Raw genomic sequence first — 18,078 nt, 5'->3', positions numbered from 1 at the left:
GTGGTTGGTTTTCTGTCCTTCAATGTCATTTTTCTGCCATCAGCTTTGAAATTAGTGGCTTTAGCCTTTTCCAAATACAAATTTGTTATGTTAATCTCAAAAGAAAAAGCGCTTATTTTCAAATACAGTTCTTGGTAGTTATTTGACTGATAGTGTGGTTTTAGCAGTGTATGTAAATATAGTTAGAAATCTAAAATCTGTAATAATTGAGAGTTAATAGAACGAAATGTGGAGGCTTTGAGTCTTCATGTAGAAATGGTCAAAAATGTAATGTAGGGCTTCCCTGGTGGCGCAGTGGTTGGGAGTCCGCCTGCCGATGCAGGGGACATGGGTTCGTGACCCGGTCTGGGAAGATCCCACATGCTGCGGAGTGGCTGGGCCCGTGAGCCATGGCCGCCGAGCCTGCGCGTCTGGAGCCTGTGCTCCGCAACGGGAGAGGCCACAACAGCGAGAGGCCCACGTACCACACACACACACACACAAAAAATGTGATGTAAAAAATGACATGACTTTTTTGCTATAATATTGGTTATCATCAGGAAGATGTATTTTTTCCCCTGGATAAATAATGGCAGAGAATTGATTTTACTGAAATTGTAGGGAAAACACAATGGGAAATGATGGATGTGAAGATGTTACTTTGAGAAACAGTTTAGGTCTAAATGGTAAGAGAGGAAAGGCGGCAATGGGAGAAAAGTAAAAAAAAAAAAAAAAAAAAGCAACAACAAACGATTCTCTGGGGATGGGATATTCAATGAATTGTAAGCTTCAGTACCTTTTTGGAGTTGTTGCTGATAAGTATCATCACTGAATTTGACAAACTGAAGGGATAACTTGAAAAATGAAATCAGACAGGATTACAAAAGATACTATATCTTTCCAAAACTTGCCTCACAAAGCTAGGTTCCTTTCATAAACATAATATTCATTAGGTCCTTTATTCATTTCATTTATGCATATTCGTGCACAGGCTAGGTGTGAAGTACTGTACCTGACCATCACTTCCAAATACCCTGTTGTGGTTTGCAATCTTGATCTTTGAGGATGAGTCTGCCTCAGAAGACTAGCGTAGGTCCAAGTGTCCCTTTTAAAACTTGAGCACATGTGCAGTTGGTTCCCCAACGGATTAATGATTAATGCCTGGGGATTAGCTATGTAATAAAGCTTTACTTGTTTGAGGCTGACGGTTGAATAATGAAAATATTAAATAGTTGAATAATTAAAAGAAGGAAGATTGTAAATTATTGGAATTAACGGTACTAAACGCTATCGTACGTCTATGTAGTGGTTGTTTCTTCGAAGTTTGTGTGCTGTGATTTTATTGTTATTGTTATTTTTAGTAATTATTTTCTCATGAGTGCTAATTTACAAAGCTCAGATAAAATAAATTTGTAGATATTTTTACTATAAGGTTTTTAGTGTGTAAAACTCACTTGCCCACGGCAGATATATGTGAGGCGGAAGAGAGGGCCTCCCCATGATAGTTAGCTTAGACCTCTCTGGCTTTGGACGACACGCTGATGCTGCTGATTCAGTTTCAGAGGAAACACACTTCTTGTTGTCTTCTGGTGTTGGAACCAGCCACACCAAGTATTCTCAGTCTGAATGGCCTTCTCTGGATCAATTAAGTGTTTGTTGAAGTTCATCTTTGGATTAAAGATATATTATATTGTCCTGAAATAGGTTTACCTGGTGAAGACAGTGGAAATTCATAGCAATAATAACTCTAAAAACAGGAGCTCACATTAATTGGGGTCATATGAGAATGTAACAGTCTACAGGCTTTGTCTCTGCCTTCTCTGGGGACTGCCCAGTATAGCCTCTTTACATGATTATTCCATATCTAAAATACCATTTTATTTCAGTAAAATATTAAACAATCTAAACTTGCTTTTTCTTTGAGTATGTTAAAACATAGCTATATCTTTTTACTTTTTAAAATAGACTTAAGTTTTTAGAGCAGTTTTAAGGTTCGCAGCAAAATGGAGTGGAAAGTACAGAGAGTTTTCATATACTCCCTTCCCTACCCTCCACCCCAATCCTCCTCTACTATCAACATGTGTCATCAGAGTGGTACATCTGTTACAAGCGATGATCCTACCTTGACACTTGATTATCACCCGAAGTCCAGAGTTTACAGCAGGGTTCATGCTTTGTGTTATAAATCTCTTTTTAAAGAGGTGGTCTTGCAGTATTATTATCAAGAGTTCGAGGTTTGTCCAGGGCCACCTGTGCTTTTAACTAGGTTCTCAATAAATATTTGATGAATAAATGAGCAGTTACAAGTTCCTGACAGAACACACACACAAAAATGTGTTTTGTGTTTCTTTTTTCTCTTCAGGTTGTATACCAAAAACCAAAATCGAAGACACGGTGCTACTAAAATAATTAACAATGATAGAGGAAGCTTCTGTTCTTTGAGTATTCTACCTGAATGGCCATTGGTGTAGGCCAAAAGAAAAAAAATATAAAAAGATATATCATATGAACACTAATCAGAGTCAAGCTGGAGTGGCTGTGTTAATATCAGACAAAACACTTCAGAGTAAAGAAAATTACCAGGGACAAAGAGATGCATTATTATCTTGGTAAAAGGGGCCAATTCACAAAGAAAACATAACAATCTTAAATGTATATATAGTAAACTACAGAGCTTCAAAGCACACAAAGCAAAAACTGGCAGAACTCAAATAAGAAATTGACAGATTGCCAGTTGCAGTTGGGGGTGTCAACGTCCCTCTCTCAGTCATTGATAGAACCACTATTCAGAAAAATCAGCAAATACATACTGTAGAAGAATTCAATGATACCAGCAACCAACAGGCTCTAATCGACACTTATAGAACTCTCCATCCAATATCAACAGAATATATCTTTCATACATATGGAGATAAACCATATGCTAGGTAACTAAACAAACCCAAATTTAAAACAATTGAAATCAAACCAAGTATGTTCTCTGACCATAATGGAATCTAACTAAAGATTAATAACAAATAACAGGTGAATTAATTTGAGGTAACTTAATCTAAATGAAAACCTTGTTCCTCTGCCCTTGATTCTGAATTGTTATTGGCTTGGAAAATAGGTATATTTCATCTGATGATGTACCAAAATGATAATGAAACAAATCAGTTGCTTGTTACCCATGATAAATTGTCTCTATGTCCACTTTATTTTACAGCTTCTCTGTTAAAAGGACTGAAACATGCTAACATAGTGCTGCTTCATGACATCATCCACACCAAGGAGACGCTGACACTTGTGTTTGAATATGTGGTAAGTAAAATGAGAATTCAGGTTTTATAAATATGAATAAAATTCTTATAGTATTATCATAGAGTTTTGTCTTAGTTAGCTATACTGAAGTGAGTATTTTATCTGAGTACACGAGACTTGTAATTTTGCATCATTTTGAATGATAATGTATCTTAAAGAAAAATCCAGAAAAAATGTTCAGTTGAATTTTCATCAGGTATATTGTCTATAACCTATGTGTTACTAGTATACACTGTAATTTTTAGGTTTATCAAATAGGATTAAACAACATGATGGTGATCACTCCATCAAGGAAGTTCACAGACAACAAAAATTTTTTTCTTTGGATTTATAACTTGGTTTCTCAAAAGCATCCTTATTTGGATGATTTTTGGGGAGAAAAGCCTGATACTTACAATTTAGACTGCATAGTTTTTCCCCTCCGTTAGTATTTCAGCTATTAATTAAAACTTCCAATTTGCGTAGCACACAATGTAATGATCTTATTGTGTTGAGACTTAGACTTGAACTCATAATTAATCTTTCTCCGTTTCTCTTAGAAAAACATATGGTATTTGTGTAGCACCACTTCAGCATTTAACTGTGGAACCATGAAATGTAACCATGATAATTAACATCCCAATTTTCACAGATGGATCTGAGAACATGTAATTTACAAGATACAAATGACATTGGTAGAGACCTTTATTGAGAAGAATAGCTGTTGGTATTGTGAATGTATTAAGATCCCATTTTGTAATTACCACCCTACTTTTTAAAACATTTGAAATAGTGTCCATTTTTCCTTAAAAATATATAATAGAATGAATATTTACAACATTTTTATCTTGCTAATGTCTGCCTATGTCTGTTTGTCATTTGAAAATTGTTGTCTTATGAAGAAGCCATTCATCTTGTCTATTTACATATAAATGATAGATACATTTGAATAATATGGTAATGTGGCCACAAGGACAGCTAGAGCCAAGCAGTTGCATATATTACATGCTACCAAGAATGGATGCAGATTCACACATCAATGCAAATATAATTTCTTTTGTTTAACTGATGATATGGGGGTCAATAATGTATTCAGCTGATTTAGAATTGGAATTTTTGTTTCGTATTTTGTAGTATGTCTAGTTGCAATATTTCAGTTAAATCCAGATTTCTCTTAGTATACTTGACTAACTTTTCCACAAAACATGACAAAAGAGATTTCAAAAATATACTTGTTCCCTCCCTCGAAACTGGTTAATTAAATTGAGAGGAAGAAAAATTAGTTTGGCCCCTAAAATCAGTAACATTGATAGAGAAATGAACAAAAGTAATGTGAAAATGTGTCTTTCAAATCTTAAAAGAAAATTAAATATATTTATGAAGCTAAAAATGTGCATATCAGAGCAGATGTCATTTGATCATTTTATATTCTGTGGAAGTTACCACATAAAAGGAAAGAAATTCACTGTCCTGCAGTATTTGTCAACTGATTAAGACTGACTTTTAAAATTATTCTTCTTTGTGTGAGTGAAATTCCCCTTGGTCCCAATTCTTCTGGAGACATCCCAGGTCCTCTTCAATAAACCACAAAATAGGGTGCATATATGCAGTACTCTGTGGGCATTTCATGCCTAACTTCTCTGGGGGAGCTAAACAGGTAGTTTAACCTGTTCTCTTTTAGAGAATGAGGCACACTGGTGTCATTCATGACTTATGATTGCCCTGCCTTGCCTCTTCTTCCTTTCTCCACTCCACCTTTATTTCTTTACTTTTCCAGTATTTCTTTGCCTTTCTCATCCCCGCCTTTGTCTTTTTCTATTTACTTCATCTCCTATCCTTTTGCTCTCTCTAGTGAAGTGCTTTTTGTTGCTACCACTTGTTTGTTTGGCTTTTTTTTTTTTTTTTTTTTTGGCAGTACGTGGGCCTCTCACTGCTGTGGCCTCTCCCGTTGCAGAGCACAGGCTCCGGACGCGCAGGCTCAGCGGCCACGGTTCACAGGCCCAGCCGCTCCGCGGCATGTGGGATCTTCCCAGACCGGGGCATGAACCCGTGTCCCTTGCATCAGCAGGCGGACTCTCAACCACTGCGCCACCAGGGAAGCCCCTGTTTGGCTTATTTTAAGTAAAATGGTCCAGTGAGTCTCTGAAATCAGAGTTGGGGAGGCGGGAGCAGGGGAGCTCTATGCTGTAGAAATTCCTTTCAGAGTCTTCCCAGTTAGAGTGGGGAAGGTGTAGACTCCCTGAGAGTATTAACCTGCCTCTGTGGCTATTGCCCAGTACAAAAATAACTTCCCTGAATATTTCCTAAAGTTTCTCTTTTCTTACACTGCTTTTTCATTGCTTGCCTTTTTTTCCCCCACATATGCCAATATCTCAAGGAAAATTAAGATTCTTACATACTTTAATGGATTAATTTAATCAGATTGTTTTCCTCACAGTATCTAGCAGAAATAAATTCTACTCTTTTCTTGCATGTTTCACAGCAGTGGGAAGGTGATAGAAGTTTCAAAGCATGACATGCCATGGGAATTAGAGCAGATCTAGTGGAGGGGCACAGGGTAGGAAACAGGAGGGCACTTGTGGATTTGAGATGATGAGTGAGGGATCAGAAAGGGAGCTGAAATAATGTTTAAGACAAGTATGACCACAATACTAAAAACCAACAACTAAAATGTATTGAGTTTTATGCTGGGCACTGTGCTGGGGGTTTTGCATTCATTTTCACTTTTGATGTTCTCAACAGTCTTATGGATCTGTGACTGTCACCACCCTACAAAGGAGAAACCTAAGGATTTGGGAGATGAAGTGCTTTTTAGGGTCTTGTGGCATGAAAGATAGACTCAGATTCATCTTACTTTGAATCCTAATTGCAATATTGTGTCTCCTGTTTATGTTCAGCTTTACTTAGGTTGAGCTTTTGGTCAGAAGGGGGAAAGGAAACTTTCTTTTTTCTTTCCACAACCTTCCCTATTCTGCACTTAAGATGTAACTGTATTTAAATCCTAAATACAGTTAAACTGCTCTATAGGTTGAATAAGTTTTGTAGACTGGTTGAAAACCCAGCCACTTAAAATTTTATTTTAATTATGAAATGTTTTAAGTTTCCATAAAGGAAACTTGTAAGTTAGAGTGTTGCCCCATTTATTTCACTGGGATCTACTTAAATACACACACACACACACACACACACACACAAACACACACAGAATCTTGTTATTTAGCAAGCCCTAAAATCAGTATCAAACATTTTAATCTACAGTTTCCCAAACTTAATGATGTTATTGCCATATTTAAAAATTGTTAACGTCAAAGTTATTTTCTAAAAAATGTTGATTTTGTAGTTCCATGTAATTAACAGCATATTTTTTGAGGGAGGGGACTGAGTATGTTAAACAGTATAGGAAAATTCATACCTCATACTCATGAAAACCCTAGATATGCAGGAAAAGTAACATAATTTAAGATACATTAGGTACTATTGAATTTTTCCTTTGGACGTTAGAATTAATTAAGTATTCAAGCATTTTTTGAGGTACCTATGTAATTTGGGTTCCACAATGTAAGAGATTCTTATTTATGATAGTGTATACACTGTATAAATATATTTCTGTTTTTTTGCTTTAAAAGAGAACTCTGAGCCTGGCTGCTTTATATTATTGCCATGAATGACATTTTAGATTACATAAAAGCCTTCTGAGGGCCAGAATAATGAAATAAGTGATGAGAAGTTATTGATGTGAAAGAATATTCGAGGAAATGACTTTGGAGGTCACTATTAAAGTGATTCAGTGTATAATAGGATATTGTTTGTGTAGGCTATCTCTTAAGTACTGGGTAAAACTCCTGAAACATCTGAAATGTAGTTTCTTACACACTTTCCAAATGTGTAGATATAGTGGTCTGCAAGCTGCAAGGCTGACGCACACTGGGAAATGTGCCGCCAAGCTGCTCATGGCTCATTGGTGTAACCTTCGGGCCCTCGTGATGGGTGCTCTTTTGGGTACTTCCTTTCTCCAGTTGTTGTCAAATGTGAAGGAGTATCTTTATCCAAGCAGTGGCTCTATTAGCTTGAAAAGGTATATGGTTTCATAATGGTCTAAAATATTATTATAGTCATCTTTTTTTCCTGCCTGGGTTTGAGACATGGAAGAGAAATATAAAAAATGTGAAAATGCTAGCAAAATTTTTTTCTACTTAAACAAAAAGTTAAGCAATTTAGTTTTTATTTTTTGCCAAAGACTAATAAGTGCCACATTACCCTGCTTAACACCATGCTGAAATATCTAAAACAGATTCTGTAAGTGGAAATAAGAATATTAATAGTAAACATGATTATGTAAATATATATTACATTAGTTAAAGTGCATAACCATTCTGTTCTGTTTTAAATGGCATGAGAGCAAAGTGTGTATAGCAGCATTTTTCATTACATATTTAATAATACATTACATTTTTCATTACATATTTAAATATGTAATTACATATTTAATAACATATAAATACAAGAAGAAAAGCAACAAACTTATAACTGATCATGATTATTTGGAGCAATAATTTTATTTCTTCTACTGTGAAATATTCCAAGCTAATGTGCACTGTTATGTAATACAAAAATCTATATTCCACATGAAAAAAAACTGTGTCACCAAAAGTCATATGAAGGGATTTATGAATCACCAAAAATCACATAAGGTATTTTTCTTCTTTTTTTTCACATAATATGTTTTTATAGTGTTTTACATTCTACAGAGCACTCTCTCATAAATGCTATTCCATTAGATTCCATCTTTAGCCCTATGAAGTACATAAGGCAAGTGTTTTTGTTATCCAGTTTTTTAATACTCGATGAGGAAAAAGAATGCTTAGAGAAATTAAGATTTACTAAATCATTTGGTTAAGTTAAAAAGGTAAAGATAAGACTTTAGCCCAAGTCTGCTGTGCCTAAAATTCCTCATTACTCCATTTCACTCTGCAGCCTGCTGGTGTTAACCATCTTCATAGTTCTATTTGATGGCCTGAGGTATGTGTGATGCTGGATATGGGACTGGCAGCTGAAAGTTATGTTCTGTCTTTTCACCGTGCCACACAATTTACCTAATTATTTGGTTTCTATGCCTCATACATTTTGATTTCTAAATCTACAAAGAATGCTTTAATTTGCATGATTTTATACCACATCTGTTCTCAAAAACTGTAGCTCTCCATCAGTATTCTGGTTTCCAGATTAAAGTATCCTGAGGCAATTGAAAAGTTTTCTACTTTCCTATGAGATATGATATATGTGCACACGTGCATGCACGTACAACTTTAAATGACAGTGATCAGGGAAGGCCTCGCTGAGAAGGTGTTTAGGTAACAATCTGAGGGAGGTGTAGCAGGAAGACATATATTCAAGGCAAGAACATTCCAGATAGAAGACTTATGTGAGGAGCAGCGGGGCTTCTGTGCTGGAATGGAGCAGGCAAGGAGGACAGGAGGAGGAGACAAAATCCAAGACACAATGGGGTCCAGATTGTGTCGGGCCTTGTAAAGTTTTATTTTGATGAACTTTTCTTTTGCTCAGAATGAGATGGGAAACCACTAAAGGATGCTGAACAGAGAAATGATCTGATCTGGCTTATATTTTAATTGAATCTCTCTCGCTGCTTTCTCAAGAATAGATTGAAGATGGGCAAGTTCTGAAACAGAGACCAGTTAGGAGGCTGTCACAGCTGTCTAAGCGTGGGATGATGTCAGCAGTGGAGGTTGTGAGAAGTGGTTGGATTCTAGATGTATTTCTAAGGTTGAGCTGATAGCATTTGATGTGGCATTTGAGAAATGAAGGAGAGTCAGGGATGATCCCAAGTTGTTTTGGCTGAAACAACTGTAACAGTGGAGCTGCTGTGAGGAGAGATGAAGCAGACTGCAGGAAGATGCAACTCAGCCTTGAAGGGGTTAACTTTGAGATGCCTATTATATATGCAAGTGAAGATGTCACAAGGCAGTTAGACATATGGGTCTGGGATTTAGGAGAGAGGTCCAACGTAGAGATTTGGAAGTTGTCTGGGTCATAGATAATATTTAACAAGGGGATTAGATGAGATCACCAGGTGTGGTCATTGTTACCTTGGTGGCGCTAAATGAACCATGCCTTTGGATATTCACACCCTTGTGTAGTCCCTGCCCCTTAATTAAGGCTGGGCTTGTGACTTGCTCTAACCAATAAAAGAGCATGGTGGAAGGAACACTCTGCCAGTTGTGGTCCTGACAGCTTCTGTTTTGCACTCTTGAGCATCCTGATCAGCCATGTTAGAATTCCAGTTGTCCTGCTGGAGAGACCATGGGGAGAGGCCCTGGATTACATGGAGGAGAACTGAGAACCCAGAAGACAGTGTGAAGTTAGTTAGGCCTGAGACATAGGACCCCAGCCAAGCCATTTGCCCCTCCAGGCTAGTGCCAGACATGTGACTGAAGAAGGCTTCTTGGGTGGGGGTAAGGGGCAGATTCCAGTCTCACAGATGTCACATGGAGCCAAGATGGATTGTCCTCTGCTATGCCTTTTCTGAATTTTCGACCCAAGAATTGTCAGAGATAATATAACAGTGGTTGTTTCAAGCCACGAAGTTTTGGGTTAGTTTCTTGTCCAGCAATCAATAATTAAAACACTGTATGAGCAAATGGACATAGAAATGGAAGAGAGTTTCATGGACTGAACACTGGGACACTTCAACATTCAGCATAACATTAAGGCACTGTAAAGTGATGAGGAACACCAACAGAGGATACTGAGAAGGAAGTACCTGTAAGAAAGGAGATTATTTATGAAACCAGATAAAACTATTTCACCTGAGACTCTGAGCTAGATAGACTGGGGTTTCACAAGAGCAGAGGCTGCCTCTCCAATGCCTAGCAGAGTGTCTGGCACATAGTAGGTGCTTAGCCAGTAAGTTTTATATGAGTGAATGAGTGACATTTGAAGCAGGAAGGGCAAGAGACTCTTAATAGTTTTACTACTTATTGCGAACAACCTAGGGAAAGCAGAACTACTTAATTCATATTTAACCTTTTTTTCTTTATTTTTCTATTTATCTATATTCCATCTTTAGCTCCTATTTTGTAGTCTTTATTTTTTCTCTCAAAACAATTCTCTTCCAAGCAGAAGATGTAGAGCAAATCTTACTCCATAACGGGTAGAGCAGACCGCAGACAATAGGATAGTCAGAAACCACCTAGTTGTGTCAAAGGAATTAAAGTGGCTGGCTGCTCTGAAAAATGTACCAGTCAGAGTTCTCTATTTCAAGCAACAGACATCCTCTTTAGCTGAATTAATCTGAAAAGTTTATCAAGAGGTTAACGTGTGGCTGACAGACCTGCTGAGAAGACTTTAAAAATGGGCAGGAACAGTGTGAGGCTGGAGAGCCAGACCCAGAACCAATATCATGCGTGGACCTGCCCACTGCACATCCTGCTGCCCCCAGGACTGCTGGCTGCAGATATATTGTCTCTTACTTGACTGGCGTGGCTGCCCTGTGTGACTGGATGTTATTACCTCCACTGATGATGTCAAAATGGTGTCGACATTCTCCCTGCTTCTTTGGGTTGTTAGCTCCTAATGCTAAGTGAGGGTTGGTTGTGTTTGGTTAGCTGACACTAGGTCCCATGCCCATGTTTTGACTGCACAGGCCCCTGAGAAGGTGAGTGTCTGGCCTTTTGACTTTTGTAACGACGGTTTGGTCTTGCCTCCCATCAAAATTCATAAAGCAGGGGATTTTCCCAATATAGGGAATAATTTCAGATATAGGACATGCTTTCCTTAGTTCCCTGCTCTTCCCAACCCCCCCCTCCAAAAAAACCCACACTCATATAAACATCTACTACAATGAGTTCATTATGTAGTTCCAGGTAAATTACATCTAGAATGTGAAAAGAAAACCATTGCATATAATCTTTGAGAAATCATCAAGAATGAAGGTTATATAAGGAATGCTGGTTTTTAAAAGGTGGTAGGGAACACACCTCTGAATCTGTAGACATGTAAGCTTACTGTAGAACATTAGTGAAATGCAAAAAAAGATTTTTAGACATTCAAGTCTATTCAATCCCTTTTTTTTTTTTTTTTTTGCGGTACGCGGGCCTCTCAGTGTTGTGGCCTCTCCCATTGCGGAGCACAGGCTCTGGACGTGCACGCTTAGCGGCCATGGCTCATGGGCCCAGCCGCTCCACGGCATGTGGGATCTTCGCGGACCGGGGCACGAACCTGCGTCCCCTGCATCGGCAGGCGGACTCTCAACCACTGCGCCACCAGGGAAGCCCTAATCATTCCCTTTTAATAAGAAACAGTGTTAGTTCTTATTTCAGCAAAGGTTGCGGCAGGGACTCTCATGAGATCCTTATCAACATAAAATTGAAATTCAGTTGTTAGAAGATTATTCTTTCAGTTTATTGCTGGTTGAACAACTTCACCCAAAGCCTATTGATTAATGAATCGACACTGGGATGGAGAAAAGTCTATCGCTGTATGCTGGAGGGCATTGTCCTTGACCTTGTCCTATTTGATATTTTTATTAATGACTCAGATGAAGACATTGAGATGATGTGCTTGACCTATTTGTGTATGTGTTGTCGCTGGGAGTCATAATTAACACTTGGAGTGATGGAATCAGGGGTGAAAAAAGATCTGGTGAAATGATGAGCAGAACCTACAAGGTGAATTGCTGTGGGGCTAAGTAAAACAGTGTATTTGGTTTAAAAAAAAGGCAGCCCAACCTAATACAGAAAAACAGGGTGCAGGGACTTCCCTGGCAGTCCAGTGGTTAAAGACTTCACCTTCCAATGCAGGGGGTGTGGGTTCGATCCCTGGTCAGGGAGCTAAGATCCCACACGCCTTGTGGCCAAAAAACCGATACATAAAAAAAAAAAAGAAGCAATATTGTAACAAATTCAATAAAGACTTTAAAAATGGTCCACATCAAAAAAAAAAAAGGGATAAACAGGGTGGAGGAAAGTTAACTTAAAAACAGTTTATGTGAAAAAGACTAGTAATTTCTTTGGCTCAAAGAGCTGAAGCAAACAGGAGAGTGCACCTGGAAGGGCATGTGAACGGATACAACATGGAACCAGTAAAGGTGCCAGGAAGACTTACTCAGGAGAATTGAAGCCATACTGAAGAGTGTAGAGAAAAGGTAACATAAAGTATTCCAGAGAGGATAAGAAAGCCAAGTGTGAGAGTTCTGGAGAGGCTAGTTTTGGTTTAATTCTGGGAAGAATGTTCAAATGTTTTGTGTTACTCATAAATTAAATTCAGTGCCTTGTGTAATGAACACCTTATCACTAAGAACATTCAGTAGAGGATAAGTGGATTTCCATCAGAAATATTGTAGAGAGGGTTCCTAACCTGTACTTTATGCAAGGGATTGAAGTATGTCATTTAGATGTTATGTCATATAGTGCCAACTGAAACCGTGAAGTGGATATAAGGTGCCTCCATTCTGCAGATGAGGAAATTCAGGCTTAGATATTCAGTACTCCATGCATGCCCTTTCCAGTAGCTGCATCATCTCCTGTGTCGAGTGTGAATCTGGATAGCTCCAAGTTTACATAGCAAAGGACTGCCCAAGTTTTTGCACTGTTATTTAAACTCATCCCATTTGGCATAATTTTGGGAAGCAGAAACACAACTTGTTACGGTCATTCGTTTAATAATTCATTCATTTTTTTTTTCCTCCAACGTATGTGGACTGTCTTCTCTGTGCCAGGGACTATCCTTAAGCTCTAGGGATACAAATATATAGCCCTTACTTTTAACAAGGTTGAAATCTGGTGGAGGACTGTGATCTTAGACTAGATAATCTTCATGTGCCATTTGAGTTATAAGTCGCTGTCATAGATCTTCACATGTCATGGACTGGAATATATTTGTGTTTTAGTGACAACAGTAGGAAAACTGGATTTGACTCATGGACTTTTCTTTATGGAAGACTTTCAAGGATGTTTTAGTTTCATATACGGAGAGCTAGTTATGCAGTGTAATACTATGATCTTATATTCTGAAGGGGTGGGTTGCCATGCAGAACCAAGTACTGCAAGTGAACAGATGTAAACGTTGTGGATGACAGAACGTGCAGGCAGCTAAAGATAAAAGAATTTTGAACCATAAGGAGAAATTAAAGAAATGAAAAAGAAAACAAGCCAGCTTTCAATCAGTGCTCTGTTATGAATGTCTTATTTCTCTAATTGGTAGGACAAAGTCAATTATCTTCTTTTCTATCCTTTTCCCTAATTGCTTTTTCTCATCTAATAGGGAGTCATGGTCTCCTTTAGTCACTTTAAACTGTGTTTGTTCACTGTCCTGTTGGGTGCTGAGATTTTAGTGTATTTTTTTCTGTTTACATCATACCTATCTTCTCTGTGTTCTAGTTTTATTTCATATGGTTGCCATTCCTTATTTGGAAGTCCTGATTACAGTTCAGTATTTTAATCCACATGATTTAAGATGGGAGTGTGTCTGATCTTTAACTGTTGTGATAGTAAATGCCTGCTTATTTACGAAGACACACAGTTTATGAGTACATTCCACTACAGATTAGACTGTTTTTATGACAATACAGTATGCCCCTATGGTTTCTTTAAAAATTATTTTTCTTACTTTAATTTCAAATTTAATCATTTAAACTATAGACGTTTAATGGTGAAGCTGGTATAATCTGTGATATTTGAAAAGAATGGACTGAAAAAAAAGACTTCATTTGTAGAAGGAAGTCATAGGGAAGATAACAGTAGTAAAAAAAGAGAATTCCTTCAGAAAGGAAAAAACATATTTCGCGTATTAATCGTTTGTTTTTCCTCACAAAAATCATTTCCAAGTTTCCTTAGTTAAGGAAATAATAATCTTAAAAAAACTGTGCATACTTCAGGGGGCAGGTGGAAGCAGGAGAGCGATGCATTAATAAGACTGACAGTAATGATCAGCTTGGAGAAATTGGACAAACGTTCCAGCTAAAGTACTACAGTTGCCGTCTGATGAAAGTGCCCAAGTTCAGGATGAAGATGATCAATAATTCCAATTACCTTCACATTATGTTTGAATAGACCATGAAGTAATTGGAGAAAAAAATCATTAGCAGATTTATCTCTAAGCGAAGTATACATTATTATATATCATACGAAATGGAGTGTCTGTAACTTCTCACCAATTTTCAAAATCAGTAATTTGATAAAGGCATATCATTATAATGACCATTATAATGAATGGTCTTCTTTCATATGATTATTATTATTTCTTACATTTATTTATTTCAAATTCATTCAGTTAACATCACATAATATTTTAGTTTAATATGCACTTTATGCATTGGTAAAGGGCAGTTAAACCCACACCAGGGTTAAATCATTCATTTTGTTGCTGTGATTGTTGTTTTTATGCAAGTTGTACATCACACGCATACAGTCAGTTAATTCTGTGGTTTGTTATGAAAAATAGTTTTTACTTTCAGCTCTTTTAACTGATTCTTTCGGATTTTCCTCTGAATATTTAATAAGACTTTCTTTTATTGCCACTTCTTGATTATTCGCCTTTTGGCATCATCCATTGATTCCTACAGTGAAAAATGGGAATTTAGTGGTCTTTTAAAAAATTTTTCCGCTTTGAAACAAGTGAACATCCTATCCTGCCACCCTCCCAACCTTCCATCCTCTCAATATAGGTATATTATAATTTTGATTAGATCAGAAATTCAAAATTTACATTATTATGTCAATATAAATCTTGTTTATAGCTGAGGCATGTAGTATACTGTGATTGCTTTTTTGTTTTCCCTGAAATTAATAATTGCCCAGTTTTCATTTCTACCATTAATTCAAGACCTCCCCAAGCCTCTGCCTGGTGCATCTCCTGTCACTGGTTTCCTGCGGTGCCCCTCCCCTCGCTACTGGGCTGGAGCTCTTTTTTCCTCCATCTCATGTTGTTTTGTTTTGGGGTGAATACAATTTCTAGTAGCTTTCTAGGAAAGAGTGTGTGGGACATTTTTTTATTTGAGACATTGCATTGCTGAAAATATCTTTATTCTGCACTTATGTTTGATTGACATTTTGGCTAGATATAGGTTTCTTGGTTGGAAATAATTTCATTAGAATTTCAATGAAATTGCTCCATTGTTGTCTAGTTTCCACTGTTTCTGTTAAAATACTTCTCTTTATTTCCAGTGTTTTGAAATTTCATGATGAAGCAAAGAGTTGACCAAGATGTAGCTTTGTTTTCATTCAGTGCACCTTTTCAATCTGGAAACTCATGTCTTTCCATTCTCTTTTTTTTAATACAACAATTCACATAACAAAATTCACTCTTTTAAAGTGTATAATTCGGTGGTTTTTAGTATATTCTCAGAGTTTGGGAACCATCACTGCTACCTAATTTTAGAAAATTTCATCACCCTAAACAGAAGTCCCATATCCATTAGCAGTCACCCTGAATTCTTTACCCTTCTAACTGCTAGCAATCACTAATATACTTTATATCTCTATAGATTTGCCTGGACATTTTATCTAAATGGAATCATTAATATGTGACTTTTTGTGCAGGTTTCTTTCACTTAGTATAATGCTTTTAAAGTTCATTCATGTTGTAGCCTGTATCAGTACTTCATTCTTTTTTGTGGCTGAATAATTGTCCATGGTATGTGGATTGATGACAAATTGAAATTATAATGGCATAATCATAGATCAGGCATACAAAAAGGGTGTCAGGCAGTCATTGAGGTTCTGGTTTCAGACACATCTCTGCCCCACTGAGCATTTGAATTTGCTCTGAACTATATCAAACCCTATGATACCACCAGCTGTGTTTAGAACAACATCCCTCAGCTGCAACTTTATATAGTCTCAAGGTCCCCACCCCTTGTAGCTATGCAGCCACTTCAGACCCCAACCAGTCCTTGCTTAACAAGCACCCTTACTTCTTGCCTGTTCCAATTATAATTCTTGACAAACAATTTAGGTAGCTAACTGTGGCCTTGCAATTTCTGCCTTTATAAGCTTCCTCCATTTTGTAGTGCTACAGAACACAATTCAAGTGTTTCTTGAATTTGTGTCTCCTACATGTAGTCTGACACACCCCAAATAAAGCCTATTTCAATTAGATTTCGATTTCTGAAATCTTGGTTAACAAGATAATATCACATTTGTTTATCCATTCATCAGCTGATGTACATTTGAGTTGTTTTCGCCTTTTGGCTCCTGTGAATAGTGCTGCTATGAACATTTGTGTATAGTCATTTGTTTTGAGTCCCTGTTTTCAATTCTTTTGAGTATATATGTAGGAATGGGAGTGCTGAGTCATCTGATGACGATCTTTAAATTTTTGAGGGATTGTCTTAAACTATGTTGCAAATTGCATGCACCGTTTTACAATGTAGCCAGCAGTGTGTGGCGTTTCCGATTTTTCCACACCCTCTCCAATACTTGTTATTGTATGCCTTTTTTGGTGATAGGAGGTGTATAATAGTTTCTTCTTGTCATTTTGTTTTGTATTTCCCTCCTGACTGGTGACTAATGAGGTCAAGCTCTTTTAATGTGCATATGTCCTTCTGTTCCAGGAAAGTATCTTAAATTATTTTGTTATGAGTTCCTCCCTTCACTTTTTCTTTTCTTTTTGGATCTTCTATTATGTAAATGTTGAACCTCCTGGATTGCTCTTCTAATTTTATTATCTTTTCTCTCTTATATTCTAATTATTTTTTCCTTTAGCTCATCATTAAGGGACATTTTCTCAACTTTGTGTTTCATCTATTCTATTGAAATTTAAAATTTTTAATATTATTAATTTCTAAGAGACCTTTTTGTTCCCAGAATATTCCATTTTATAATATCCTTTTCTTGTTTCAAGATTGCAATATATTTTCTTAACTCACTGAAAATATTAATGATCTTTTTTTGAAGCTTTTTTAATAGTATTTTCTCTGTTTCTACTGAGTTTTTTTTCTTCTGGTTTGTTTTGGTCTCTGTCTTTAATATTAGAGGCTGTGGAGTGATAACTGGTGATTCTTAGTTGTCTGGCCATAACTTAAAAGTGGTGCAGTAACAACCTGATTGGGTGCTCCAAGTGTGCTGGGTAGCTGGTTCACCATGAATTTCACTGTAGGAACTGATGAAGCCGTTTTGTTGAGAAACCCTTGATATATCACTATCCATCTTTCCTGCAGTGCTGTAAGATTCCTGGTAAAAATTCTCCTAAACTCCTGCCTAGAAGATAGAGTCCTAGTTGACAATCTTCTGGAAGCAGAGTGGGAGATGGAAATCCACTTAATCCTCCTGTTGCAGGATGGTATCCCTGTTCCTAACTGGTTGGGTTTCCCAGTTCTCTGTTTTACCCTCTTTGGGTTTGGTAGAGGCAGTTACCTATGTAAGCAGAGGGGGATAAGGGATATAAGGATTAAATATCTACTGAAAAGACTTCCAGTCACGCTTTCATATTTTAGACCTCTATATATAGACCTTCTGGTCATTCCCACTTCCTGGTGTCAGCCCTGAGCCTTTTGGTTGTTCTGTCATATAAATAAGGCTGCTTCTAGGCTTTCCCTGCTGCCAGTTTAATAATCATTTGTTGTTTGTTTGCATTTTGTATGCTAAACTAGCTACCATCTGTTTTGGAGCTTCTAAAATTTTGGTGAGTGGGGATTCAAGAGAGTACAGGATGGGTACATATGTCCAGTTTGCCATCTTTACCTTGGAATTGCATCCATTCTTAATAAGTTTAAACATGAGCAAATGCTTGAGCTTGTCATTGTGTAAACCACTGTGTAACTAGATAATTTTTTTACTTTAATGGTTGTGAAGTATATAAATCTTT

At 37.2% G+C, this 18,078-nt stretch overlaps 1 protein-coding gene across 5 annotated transcripts in view; it reads left to right on the top strand.

Moving 5' to 3' along the window:
- CDK14 (cyclin dependent kinase 14) overlaps positions 1-18,078 on the top strand; it is a 618,912-nt gene that overhangs the window by 288,142 nt on the left and 312,692 nt on the right. For all 5 annotated transcript variants that reach the window (XM_073809735.1, XM_073809734.1, XM_073809736.1 and 2 more), the window contains one exon: positions 3,185-3,279. In XM_073809735.1, coding sequence (XP_073665836.1) covers positions 3,185-3,279 — 95 coding nt within the window. The remainder of the gene's footprint in view (positions 1-3,184; positions 3,280-18,078) is intronic.

This window comes from Tursiops truncatus, chromosome 9 (genome assembly GCF_011762595.2).
Source record: "Tursiops truncatus isolate mTurTru1 chromosome 9, mTurTru1.mat.Y, whole genome shotgun sequence".
Lineage (NCBI taxonomy): Eukaryota > Metazoa > Chordata > Mammalia > Artiodactyla > Delphinidae > Tursiops > Tursiops truncatus.
Note: the sequence above shows the minus strand (reverse complement) of the source record. Positions and strands in the feature narration are given on the sequence as shown.